This window comes from Anolis sagrei, chromosome 1 (genome assembly GCF_037176765.1).
Source record: "Anolis sagrei isolate rAnoSag1 chromosome 1, rAnoSag1.mat, whole genome shotgun sequence".
Taxonomy (NCBI): domain Eukaryota; kingdom Metazoa; phylum Chordata; class Lepidosauria; order Squamata; family Dactyloidae; genus Anolis; species Anolis sagrei.
Genome location: NC_090021.1, coordinates 15,680,850 through 15,694,888, shown reverse-complemented (window position 1 = coordinate 15,694,888; position 14,039 = coordinate 15,680,850). Strand labels below are relative to the sequence as shown.

Below are 14,039 nucleotides of genomic sequence, written 5' to 3'. Positions count from 1 at the left end.
CAAACATAAATATTAAGCCAATACTGGACAGGGAAATGCAGAGTTAACTTTAATTACAATGTTAAAATGGCATCAGTCCCCCAAAGCAACATTCTGGCCCAACTTTTGGCTTCTTATCAAGCAAGGACAGATCTATAGTTAAGCCCTCTGTATTCATGGATTCCGCATCCATGGATTCCACCATCCATGGCTTGGAAATATTCCAAATTAAATAATAATTCCAAAAACCAAACTTCATTTTACTTTACCATTGAAAATAATGGGATGGTCCTGGAACCAAACCAATTGGATACCAAGGGCCCACTGTAAACTTGGTGCTCAGGTAGTGTAGACCATGTTTTCCAGGGGAAAAAGAAGTGACCTTAAAGGCAAATACTGGGGATCTTTTGGGCAATTATTTCCACTTTTGGTCTGTTATGAAGGGACTGTAGGGGATAGAAAGTGGATGGGGAATAGCCCATGGTGGCATTGTGAGGCCCTTTGGAGATACCCATCTCTACAGTAGGATCCCCTGCACCATTAGCAGTGGGGTGGCCCCTTGCTTCTCAACAGGGCACCTCATTCAGTCTTGCCCTGCTCTGGGCATTGTGTTTCCTCATGGTGGATAGATAGGTCAGGGAAGTGGATCAGGAGATGGGAATATGCGGCCAGATATGTATGTATGTATGTATTTATTTTCTGCCTTTCTCACGTTGAAGAGGCTCAGGGCAGATCACAGAACACATATACGGCAAACATTCAATGCCGTTATACACTGACAAGACAGACAACTCTGTCTGTGCGTATGTGTGTATAGGCTTTCCCATCTTCGGCATTTTGGAGGCTTGTGTTTGGTTCCAGCCACCGGGAGGGGGGGGGGGAGGGTGCTGTTGCTCCACTTTCCCTGCCAACGAGCTTTGTTCATAAACTTCCTCTGTGATTGAATCACTGGCATTGTTCTGGCATTTTCTGATGGATGCCTTAAATACCTCCTTGCTTAAGCAGTATCTATTTATCTACTCTCACTGCTCTTTTTGAAACTGCTAGGTAGGGCTAAAGGTCAGGAGCTCACCCTGACCCAGGCTTTGAACTGTCAACCTTTCGGCTGGCAAGATTTTCTGCAATTGGCGGTTAATCTGCTGTGCCAAAGCCCAGCCCCTAACCTAATAACCTAATCAGGAAGGGCAATGACATTTTGAGTCAGCAAAGTTTGTTTCATTTCTCAAAACAAATCAAAACTCTCCTTGCTGTCAAAGTTGAAGAGAGATTGTTTTGTGCTGTGACTGATTAGAACTCCTTCACTTCATCTTCAGTGTGGGATGAGTCAGAAGAGCAAGTTCTTTGTGCTCAAATATATTAAAATATCTATCTATCTATCTATCTATCTATCTATCTATCTATCTATCTATCTATCTATCCACATAATAAAAGTGAAAAAACGTGTGTATGTGTATGTGGCAGAAGTGTCTCACTTGCACAGATAGCCTCCCACCTCCACAAACAGGCTATAGTTCCAAGTGCCGAGAAGCCTCCAAAGGCACTCCCTCAATTGACAGTGCAGGTTATAGCGAGCAACATGAACATGTAGCCTAAACACTGCTAATGTCGTCCCCAAACACTACAGCCCACCACCCAAGGAATCCTTTCATTCAGGGACCCTTTCATCCTAGATTTGATGTGTTTCCTCCGCCACAGGCAAGCATCCCAGGGTTCCTTGTGTGGAATTTGCATCATCCTGCCCACTGCCCCTCCCTTAACCCTTTCCTACCCTTTCCTATGGCACAGCAAACAGAGAGGAATTGATCAGCAATGAACAGACTGGAGGGCTTTGGGGGACTGACTCAACAAGATGGAAGTTGTAGTTTACCCTGCATCAAGGCAGAGCACTGTGACCGATAATGGAACTGGACCACATTTGGCACGCAGAGCTCCCATGACCTACATCCAGAGAGCACTGTGAACCCAACCAATGATGGAACAAATAATGCCTTTTTCAAATAACCCGGGTCTCCAAGCTAGTTATGTATAAAATTACCTTCAGGCTTTGTGTATCAGATGTTTAGTCTTCCCAAGTTAACTTGGTAAGAATTCTAAAATCCAAAAAACCTGAAATACGGAATATGTCTGAACCCAAGCATTTCAGACAAGAGATACTCAACTGGAGTATGTTTCAGTCAAGCTCCCATACTACTATGGAGCTTGACTATGGAGCTACTATGGATTTGTGTGAGTTTTGATAGAGATTTCTCTCTAATATGGACAAGCAGTACCTATATTTTCCCTTCATTTCTGCCTGTCTCCTGCTTCTTAAGCATGCTACACCTCAGTTAACTGAGTGCTGAATTGTGGTGAAAATTGTGCCTTTCAGAAATGTGAACACATTAACTTGGCCTCCTCTTGGGATTGAACTGAACTTGGCCTTGTGTAACTTGGCCCTTTTAAAATAGAATATACATTTCCTCCTCATACGGTTAATGAAGTATAAAGCAGGAGGTTGGCAGGCTTTTCTTGGAAATATCACCGCGATTAGATAGCCTGACTGAGCACTGATTTTAATGCATAACTACATTAGTATAATTCTTTGCAACTGCTGCTTGCTTAACCTCTTCATTCCTTTAGGATTTATATGGCACATTAATCAAAGGGCTTCTTTCCTTCTTTTTTTTAAATGTATGCTTTGGGTTCCCATTTAAACCCTCCCACTGAAATTGAAATGTTTTAGAAGATGAATTTCTCAAAAGTGACTGGGTTGGGAAGAAGATATGAAGGGCTGGTACTGAGTTTGCCAAGTTATTCTTACTGGCTTTGCTCCAGTGCCTTTGGCAGGAACATTGTCTGAAATGTTTCTAGTGATTCTTCTTTTCTTATTGGCATGAGGATGGCAGTGAGGATGGCACATTAGGCCAGGTTTCATTCTGACACTGTGCAGGGCAGTCTAGATACACATGGCAGTTTTAAGGAGAGATTAAGTTGGTTGAGTAAGGGCATTAGGAAGAAATGGGGTATATGGTTGAAAAGCTATTTCAGCCTTGGTATCCTTTGTTGGAGTCCCTGGAGAACTATGGCCAACCACATACTAGGCGAGATAAACTTTGGGATGCTTTCTAGGCACATTCACAAATTGGTGGAACTGAATTCTCCCAGGCAGATGACCAATCAAAAGGGCTGAATTGTAGGTTGGTACAGTGGGAAGTTGGGATCTGCTGGGGCTTGGATCCAGGACTCCCTGTAGCTGCCACAATCCATGGCCAATCAAGTTCCATGATATATAATTTAAATTTTTTAAAGGATGTTTGAATCTATGAATGCAGAATCTGTGGATGTGGAGAGGCGAGTATAGAATACATTCTTGTTTGAAGGTCAAACTAGAGCAGTGTTTCTCAACCTTCCTAATGCTGTGACCCCTTAATACAGCTCCTCATGTTGTGGTGACCCCCAACCAAAGGGATGGTATTGTCGAAGGCTTTCATGGCCAGAGTCACTGGGTTGTTGTAGGTTTTTCAGGCTATATGGCCTCTAGAACATGGCCATATAGTCTGAAAAACCTACAACAACCCAATGGGATGGTAGATTACCATAATTCCAGGTTTTAGCCTGAAGTCTAAAGGAGCTGTCCAAGGTGCTGAACCTTTCCTCAAAATAGGCTATAATCCAGTGTTTCTCAACCTTTGTAATACCATAACCGCTTAATTCAGTTCCTCATGTTGTGGTGACCCTCAACCATAAAATTATTTTAGTTGGCACTTCATAACTGTCATTTTGCTAATGTTATGAATTGTCATGTAAATATCTGATATGCAGGATGTATTTTCATTCACTGGACCAAATTTGGCACAAATACCCTATATGGCCAAGTTTGAATACTGGTGAGGTTGGGGCAGGGATTGATTTTGTCATTTGGGAATTGTAGTTGCTGGGATTTATAGTTTACCTACAATAAAAAAGCATTCTGAACTCTACCAATGATAGAATTGAACCAATCTTGGCACACAGAACTCCCATGACCAGCAGAAGATACTGGAAGGGTTTGGTGGGCATTGACCTTGAGTTTTGGAGTTGTTCACTTACATCTAGAGAGTGCTGTAGACTCAAACAGTGTTATATCTGGACCAAACTTGGCAATATGCCAAAATGTGGACACTGGTGGAGTTTAGGGAAAATAAACATTGACATTTGGGAGTTATAATTGCTGGGATTTATAGTTTCACCTACAATCAAAGGGCCTTCTGAACCCCACCAGCGATAGAATTGGGCCAAACTTTCCACACAGAACCCCCATGCCTTGAAGGGACTCACTGGGGCGAGCCTCCCTCCATTCTACCATGCGTCAAGCACACCTGCTTCCCTCGCTCCGCATGGAGTCTCAGAAACAGCTCTCCCCTTGGCTGAGAGGCCAGCCAATCACAATGGAGGAGGGATTTTGGTGGGAGGATTCACCATCTGTTTCCAAAAAAGCAAAGGACAGGCAAAGAGATCTTCAACCTTCTCTGCCAAAGGGGCTTCCCTTCAAACCTCCCTCGCAACTCCCCCAGGGTTCCCGACCCCCAGGTTGAGAAACACTGGACTAGAGCATCTCAAGACAGAGCCAGGAAAGCCTCTCCCATTCAATATCAATAATGCTGTGCTAGGTGTATCTGTAATCTGATTGACCGTTGAGTTACTTTTTTTGGGACTTAAACTATTAGAGCCACTGGAGCAGTAGTCCAAAAAAGTAATTTTCCTAGTTCAGTTCTGGCATGATAGCTGCTTGTGTTCCAGCATTCCTTTGTAAGCTGTTCCAGATTTTATTATCTCAGTGTATTTTTCTGATGTTAAAAAAGGAATGATGGAAGAAGCATTGGAAAAACATAAAGTGGATTTTGTGAGTTGAACACCGGAGTATTTCGACCTTCTAGGAAATGTATGGATGAGCCAGAACGATTGCCCTAATACAAGTCTTCTCTCAAAGCATGCAGTAACTCCCAATTTGTTGCTTGGTCTTAAACAGGACATTGTAAGATTGATTCTGAATAGAGATTAAAACAGCTCAAGTTCAAAAATATATACAGGGCACTCAACACATCCATTTGCATTTTTAACTATACCAAATAGTGTTTCTGTAGAGTCCTGTCATTATGAGAGGCTTAAATTCAGCATTTACCATTAATCCTAGGTTTGATCTATCTAAGTGGGGGAAGTTGTAGCTCTCCAAATTCTCCAGCATTGACTATGCTTAGGATAGGAGATCTGGAATCTATTTTAAATTGTTTGGATTTGGTCAGTTGTCCATTGGGTTGATGACGAACTTGCAGAGATAACACAGAATACAATATGCCACTTCTTCCTAAGGAGGGATGGATTAGTTGATAGTATTATTGGTTCTTCTCTTTGACTGAATTGAGTGCCATCCTAACTCCCAACATTTCATCCAGTCAACAGCAGGATGCAAGCTGTAGTTAGACTTTGCAAAATAGGAGGTAGGCATGCAAGCCATGTGTAGTTGGCTTTACCTCTGGTAACCCCATCTTCTTCTCCACCAGCTTCCATTGATATCAGCTGCAAGCTCCCAATAGAATATACCTGCAGCAATTGTACTAGCTGTTCCCCATCCTGTTATAAAAACATAGCTGTACAGATGGTTATTTTCCTATTAGATTGTGCCTGGAGATTCCAAAGCACAATCTAATTATTACCTTAGTGATTGGTAATAAAGTGGTGCCCGCCTGGCTTTGACTATTAGATTGATTTTGCTTATTGTTTTTAGAGCTGGGAAAGCTTTGCTTTAATTACTGATCAGGTTGAATTTAGTTCCTTGCGTGCCATGCCCATGTATGATCCTCTTTTTATTATGAAAACAGAGGGGAATTATACTCAATTAGTCAGCCTCGAAATAAACACTGACCAGGTGGTATTATTTGAATGGTTATCCTGGAGTCTCTATAGAGGGAACATTAGAATGAAGCACTGTAGTTTGGCTAAACATAGAACCCATATCTTTGAGTGTGTCTTTTGTATATTTTTGGCCATTGCAAATTCTTGGCTTGCAGTATTGGTAAGCCGAATCAAGTGTAGTGGGGTAGTTGGAGTGGTAGATGAGGATGGTGTGACTTTAATAGTGAATGCAATGTTTTATATGGTTTAATGTGCATTTAATTTTAATTTTTTAACTTAAGTGTATTTTAACTGTTTGTTGTCCAAAGGTATTGAATAGTTGCCATATGTAAAGCTGCCTTGAGTCCCCTTCAGGGTAGAGAAAGGTGGGCAACTTGCTGTGCCTGTATTTTGGGAAGTCTGATTTGGCTATGGTGGTCCATGCTCTGGTCACATCCCATATAGATTACCGCAATGTGATTTACCTGGGGTTGCCTTTGAAGACTGCTTGGAAGCTACAATTGGTCCAACGGGCGGCAGCCAGGCTGTTCATCGGAGCAGCATACATGGGGCATACATGGGGCATACCACCCCCTGTCGCATCAGCTCCACTGGCTGTCAATCTGCTACTGAGTACAATTCAAAGTGCTGGCTTTAGTCTATAAAGCCCTAAATGGTTCTGACCCAGCCTACCTGTCAGAACGTATTGTGCCCTATGAACCATCACAGGTATTAAGATCGTCTGGGGAGGCCCTGCTCTCGGTCCCACCTTCTTCGCAAACACAGTTGGTGGGGATGAGAGACAGGGCCTTCTCAGTGGTGGCCCCTAGGTTGTGGAACTCCCTCTCTAGTGATATCAGGACCGCCCCTCCCTCTTAGTGTTTAAAAAGAGAGTCAAAACCTGGCTCTGGGAGCAGACGTTTGAAAAATAGAGCAGTGGAGGAACATTAGTATGGAATATGAGGGGGATAAAGCAGAATATAAATAAAATGTATGGCGCAGTGGGTTAAACGCCTGTGCCGGCAGGACTGAAGACTGACAGGTCGCAGGTTCGAATCCGGGGAGAGGTGGATAAGCTCTCTCTATCAGCTCCAGCTCCTCATATGGAGACATGAGAGAAGCCTCCCACAAGGATGATAAAAACATCAAATCATCCGGGCATCCCCTGGGCAATGTCCTTGCAGACGGCCAATTCTCTCACACCAGAAGCGACTTGCAGTTTCTCAAGTCGCTCCTGACATGATAAAAAAAAAGTATGGAATATGTGGCCTTTAGACTATGACTCTGGATGACGTGCTTCATTGAAATATATTTTATTATGCTTTTTGTATTTTAATGTTTAACTTATGTTTTAACTGATGTGGTATGTTTTAAGGCACCATGGAGGTGCAATTGTAAGCTGCCTTGAGTCCCCCTTGGGGTAGAGGAAGGTGTGATATAAATAAGGTAAATAAATAAATAAAGGAAATAATACAAATAGAGTAAATAAATAAATAAGGACTACGGAGAACCCTCCTGCCATTTGACTGTGGTAGTACACTGAGGAGATGGAGTGTAACTTTATATTCATAGTATTATGTGACAGTTGCATGACATCATCCTTATGGCATTGTGCAAACAAATACACTGCCAAATACACATGTGTATCTGCATGTACAACCTGATTCATAAGCAGTGTGCATCGACATGCAATAAGCATGCTTATGCAATGGAGACTGACACACATGTCAATTTATATCCCTACAAAGAGAGCATCAATGTGCAGAGCACATTGGTTAATACTGCTTCCAGAACCTTGAACTGAACACCCCTGTTTTTCATTGAAGAAAAAAATCCAACCATTTTGTAGGGGAACTTGCATGTGTTTGAGAAACTAATTAGATTTTGACCATTTACTTAACTTTTTTGGGAAAATACAATTAATAAAAAGTCTAGGACTTTTGGATATTGTTGCATTTTTGTTCAGGCTCAAGCTATGCAGCTGCAGAGAGATAAAGAGAGAAGCAGAGAGAGACAGACTGTTTTGCTTCTTGGATGCTGAAAGAAGCTTACTCATATGGATAAAGAAATACCATTTTAAATCTCTCTAAAGAGCCCCCAGTGGTGCAGTGGGTCAAAACCCTTGTGCCAGCAGGACTGAAGAGTGACAGGCCGCAGGTCCAAATCCAGGATGAGCTCTCTCTGGATGAGCTCCCTCTGTCAGCTCCAGCTCCCCATGCAGGGACATGAGAGAAGCCTCCCTCAAGGATGGTAAAAACATCAAAACATCCTGGCAGATGGCCAATTCTCTCACCAGAAGCGACTTGCAGTTTCTCAAGTTGCTCCTGACATAAAGAAAATTCTCTAAAAGGACATTATGTGAGTTGATGCAACTGATCACATTGTACACATGTTGTTCTGAACCAAGAAGAGTAAACTACTTGTTCTTTACTGTTCACCTGAGTGGCATATTTTCTTTATCTGGCAAGGCAGTATGTGAGCTGATCAACTGTGAACTACACATGGTTTATTTTGCATTATGCCACAAAGCACCCCCCCCCCCCCATGTATGTATGCATAGATCTTTCTGTTTGGGGAATGCTCTTCTGTGAAAAGTGATTTGACTCTCTTTTTAGAGCCCTCTCTACTCTTAGAGTTTGCTCACAACATAACGTTTGTTTGCTTTGAAATGACGAGTGGATGCTTGTGTGATTATGCAGTCATTTTGTCTCATTTTATGCACAAGCCAAGAAAGGGGTCCAGATGACTTTGGTTTTGACATGTGGCATATGTTTTTCCATCAGTTTTGACATGTGGCATATGCTTTGACATATGTTTTTCCATCAGTTCCTCAGATTTTCCACATGACCCTTTTTGGTTTTTCTACTCTTTGACAAATACTGGCTTCCATGTCAGTGGGATGGTAGAGTAATTCCAGGCTTTAGCCTGAAGTTTAAAGGAGCTATCCCAGGTGCTGAATCTTTCCTCAAAATCAGCTATAATCCAGTGTTTCTCAACCTTTTCAACCTTAATACAGTTTTTCGTGTTGTGGTGACCCTCAACCATAAAATTATTTTCGTTGCTACTTCATAACTGTAATTTTGCTACTGTAATGAATTGTCATGTAAGTATCTAATATGCAGGATGTATTTTCTTTCACTGGACCAAATTAGCACCTGGTACACCCAAATTTGAATACTGGTGGGATTGGGGGGAATTGATTTTGTCATTTGGGAGTTGTAATTGCTGGGATTTATATTTCACCTGCAATCAAAGAGCATTTTAAACCCCACCAATGATAGAATTGAGCCAAACTTCCTATACAGAACACCCATGACCAACAGAAAATACTGTGTTTTCTGATGGTCTTTGGTGACCCCTCTGACACCCCCTTGAGACCCCCAGGGGTCTCAACTCCCAGGCTGAGAAACACTGTTATAATCTGTCTTTACTATTCCACTAACATAAAAGCTGATGGCTGTCTAGTGTTCCTACATATTGTTATCGGTATGGTGACGATTTTAAGTAATAGGATATATTTGTTTGAATGCACATTTTTGATTTGCACAAGATCCACATCCCATTTCTAAAATTGATTCAATAATTCAATCGAAAAGGTAGGTGGAATATCATGTTAGGCTATCATTTGTGCCAACCATTGATTAAGCCACAGATTGCATGGCTTGCAATGCAACTGGATCCCATTTATGTCTTGTTTCTCTCCTACATTTTTTTGTGGAGTCATAGGATTTTCAAATTGCCATGGCCCACAAGGGTGACCCTATCAACTTCTATTTTAGAGGGAGAAAACTGAGGAAATAAGTTCAGGATAGATCAGGCATGGGCAAACTTCGGCCCTCCAGGTGTTTTGGACTTCAACTCCCACAATTCCTAACAGCCGGTAGGCTGTTAGGAATTGTGGGAGTTGAAATCCAAAACACCTGGAGCGCCAAAGTTTGCCCATGCCTTGTATATGCTATGGTTGCAGATTGAAGTATAAGCCATGATTTAAATAAACCCGTGTTCAAAAGCCAATCACAAACCACATATGCACATTATTCTGTGTTCTGTGTATTCTGTTTAGCAAATAATTAGTGTGTTAGTAGAGGTAGTTTTCAGCATAAGCAATTGAGGTATCAGTAGCTTGTACCATAACTTGTTGTGAGATCTAAAGGTGACTAGTATCTAATCATAGTCAAATTATAGGTAAGGCATTTTTGTATACATTAACAATATTTGTTTGTTTAGCGCATTTATGTACTGCGGGTCCACCAACTAGAGCCCTCGTAGCAATGCACAACCTTTATTTGACTCTGACCAGTGTCATGTCCATATTTTATATTATCCAAATCCTTCAAAGCAAAATCAAAGCATAGCATTCCAATGCAGTTTTTTTTCCTAACCAGATCGCCAGCCACCAAGATCAAGGGTTCTGCCGCCGTAACTAAACGGAGGAAGATCCATGAATCGGTGCCTCCCATCAGGTAGAGGTTCTTGGCATCTTTTACTCTTATTCCTTAGTGATGGGACTTGAGGGAGAGAGGAGATGGAAAGACTAGTCCTTCTGCCACCTGGACCATTGGCAGCCCTCCTTAGCACTTGCAACCGAAGCATGGGCATGCTTGGAAGAACCAGGTGGCCAGAAAAATGTTGGATGTGGCCTGACAGATGCTTAATTTTGGGTGCCTGCCCTGACTTCTCTGCTGCCAGGAGATGCTTTCCATTTTAGAAACAAATCTGGCAAAGGAAATCCAATTGCAGGCATGCTCAAACTCAGTGCTGGAGACTCTGGGCAGCAGCGGGGAAAGGAGCATAGATAGCTGTATTTTGAAACTTGTTGCTATTTTGGAATCGGTCTGGCAAGCTCTTATGTGACTGTGTTAATCTATGAAGTCTGGTTACATCACTGTTTACAGAGCTGGATCCAAGTGACAATAGTGAAGATGTTCTTTTGTGCTCAAACAAATCAATCTGCTGATAGTTTTCAGTGTGGTATGACCATCAGCAAATGGTGGATGTGGAATGAACACAACTTGGGTTTTGGGCCCCATCTACACTGCCTTACAATTCAGTTTTATAACTGCATTGACCTGGATTATATGAGACTACACTGCCATATGGGCCGAAGATACCCAGGAAGCTTGGTGGAGACAGTGGGAGAGGGTCTGGGTGATGCTTTTCTGTGTGTCAGGAGTGACTTGAGAAACTGCAAGTCGCTTCTGGTATGAGAAAATTGGACGTCTGCAAGGACATTGCCCAGGGGATGCCCAGGTGTTTTGATGTTTTACCATCCTTGTGTGAGGCTTCTCTCATGTCCCTGTATGGGGAGCGGGAGCTGACAGAGGGAGCTCATCCACACTGTCCCCAGATTCGAATCCCTGACCTGTTGGTCTTCAATTCTACTGGCACAAGAGTTTAACCCATTGCACCACCAAGGGTGATGTTGAATGCTGATGATTGCCGGAGACACCATGGCGCTTAGGCCTTTATGTTAGATTCCCCAACAATGCCAACAAACCGTTGCTCTGGGTCATTTTAAAACATTCAAAACAGTCATCCCCAGTGGGAGCACGCCTAAAGCTAGAGTCCTGTTGAGCCAAAGAGATGTGTAAAATTGTACAGCAGGATAGCAGAACAGCCTAAAGAAAGAGCCGCAGCTTTCTCAAATCTAAAAATAGATTCAAAGGCTTGTGCAAATAATAAGGACTTCGGTGCCAGGCAAGCCTCCCTGAGGAGCAGGTTTCACAGATAGGGCACTGCTGTTAAAGAGAGAGAGAGAGCGAGAGAGAGCGCGAAGAGGGTTCGTTCTTGTCTTTTTCTCTGCCTATCTTCCAAAGAAGGAGGAAATTCTGGTCCAGCCCTCCTTCGTGTGACAGGCTCCTTAAAGTGGGCAACAACAGTGGATGATGCTCAATTTAAAATAACAACAGCAATAGAGCTGCTGGTAATAATCATCTTGTCAGATATATACTGTGATATTTTTGGAAGGTTTTAGGCATTTCATAAGCAAGTGTTCTCAGACTGCAAATTTGCCCTGGAGATCCTTGATGTTGGAAGATGTGCAGCGGCTTTTGATTGTTTCCTAGTGAGAAGCACCTGTGATTCAGATGTCTTCTAGGAAGCGGTAGTTTTTCTATTTGGGTACACAATGGCCCATTCTGTGATATATGCACACTGTTTTCACTTTCTTTGGTCAAATAGGTTTGGGTTTTGAAGTTTTGAAGTCTGTTGTTGAAGGCTTTTATGGCTGGAATCACTGGGTTGCTGTGAGCTTTCTGGGCTGTATGGCCACGTTCCAGAAGAATTCTTCCTGATGTTTTGCCCACAATCTATGTTTAGCCATAGATGTGGGTGAAACATTGGAAAGTCCATGCCATTGGTAGTCCACGCCTTAGTCACTTCCTGTTTGGACTACTGCAATGCTCTCTATATGGGGCTGCCTTGGAAGATAGTTCAGAAGCTTCAAATGGTCCAGAGATTGGCAGCCAGGTTACTAACTGAAGTGCTGTTCAGGGAGAGAACCACTCCCATGTTGCGGCAGCTTCACTGGCTGCCAGTCTGCTTCCGAGCTAAATACAAATTCCTGGTTCTTACCTTTAAAGCCCTAAATGGCTTAGGTCCAGACTATTTGACAAACTGCATCTCCCTCTGTAGACCAAATTGGACACTGCGGTCCTTGGAGGAGGTCCTCCTCTCAGTTCCACCCCCATCCCAAGCACAGCTGGTGGGAATGAAAGGGCCTTCTCCGTGCCTGCCCCCCACCTCTGGAACTCCCTTCCTAAAGAGTTAAAGATGGCCCCCTCCCTCCCCACTTTCAAGAAACAGCTGAAGACATACCTTTCCTCATTGGCTTATGAGAAGGAGGAATAGAAGTTGGTAATACTGTCATTATACCTCTGATTAATAGTTCCCATCGGTATCTGTGCCCAGCTTGCCCCACCAGTTCAATAGATATGATTAATCGATTTGCCCCAAGGAACTGGGAAATTATTGTTTCTATTCAATGTTTGATGTTTTGATGTCTGTTATAACAAGCTTTGTTTTTTATTTAATTTGAGTTATTAAGTCATAATTCGTTTTTATATGTTGGATTGTTTAAATTTTGTTAGTCTGGATGCATTGTTGTTGTATTCGGGCACTGATTTTTTTTGTCTTTTATGTTAGGAATCCGCCTTGAGTTTTATTATGTATTGTCAAAGGCTTTCATGGCCGGAATCACTGGATTGTTGTAGGTTTTTTCGAGCTATATGGCCATGTTCTAGAGGCATTCTCTCCTGACGTTTTGCCTTCATCTATGGCAAGCATCCTCAGAGGTTGTGAGGTTGTCACAACCTCTGAGGATGCTTGCCATAGATGCAGGTGAAACGTCAGGAGTGAATGCCTCTAGAACATGGCCATATAGCCTGAAAAAAACCTACAACAACCCAAAGTTTTATTATATTATTATTAAATGCTTCTGGAACATGGCCATACAGCCCAGAAAACTCACAGCAACCCAGCTTTTGCAAAATCCTTAAATAAAGATGATGAGTGGGATGAATGTGCATGGTACAGGCAGAGACCTTGGGGTAAAAAGCTACCATCTGTCTTCTTGCATTGTTAGTCCGGCTCTGTAGGGCTATTTCTAGCCTGTGGAGTAATAAGAGCACGGAAGGCATTTTGATGTTCTGCACCTGCCTAGGTGAGTTTGCGTCTCCTTTGAAACATTTGGCACAGTAAGCAGCGATGCCATTCAAACACATGCTCAGAACGAGAGGTCTGTTTGTATATCAGTACATTGCTTGGTCTGTTCTCTGAAATGCTGATTTAGGAGGTCTTATCTGTTGTCCTTTAAATATTTTGAACTTTAATGAAAGTTGTGGCCAATTTGAAAGCTGAAAAATATATACTCAGATGGTGTTTTAGTTTTTTAAAAAGGTCATTCCACCTATGACGTAGTTGCAAACATGAAGCAACTAAGAGTACATCTACACAAGCCATGGAGAGACTTGGGCCCTCCAGGTGTTTTGGACTTCAATTTCCACAATTCATAACAGTCTCAGGCCCCTTCCTTTTCCCCCTCAGCCACCTAAGTGGCTGAGGGGAAAAAAGGAGGGACCTGAGACTATTAGGAATTGTGGGAGCTGAAATCCAAAGAACCTGGAGGACCCAAGTTTGCCCATACCTGAACTACGCTGTAGAATTAATGCAGTTTGACACCACTGATTGTTCAGCTCTGTGGAATCATGGAT

The 14,039-nt window shown here is 42.6% G+C and overlaps 1 protein-coding gene across 6 annotated transcripts in view; it reads left to right on the top strand.

The window, feature by feature from the left end:
- Window positions 1-14,039, top strand: part of CCDC85A (coiled-coil domain containing 85A) — a 205,019-nt gene that overhangs the window by 24,993 nt on the left and 165,987 nt on the right. For 2 of the 6 annotated variants that reach the window (XM_060754610.2, XM_060754611.2), the window contains exon 3: window positions 10,215-10,292. The exons of the other annotated variants lie outside the window; for them this stretch is intronic. In XM_060754610.2, coding sequence (XP_060610593.2) covers window positions 10,215-10,252 — 38 coding nt within the window. In that variant the 3' untranslated portion in view covers window positions 10,253-10,292. The remainder of the gene's footprint in view (window positions 1-10,214; window positions 10,293-14,039) is intronic. 6 annotated transcript variants of the gene reach the window in all.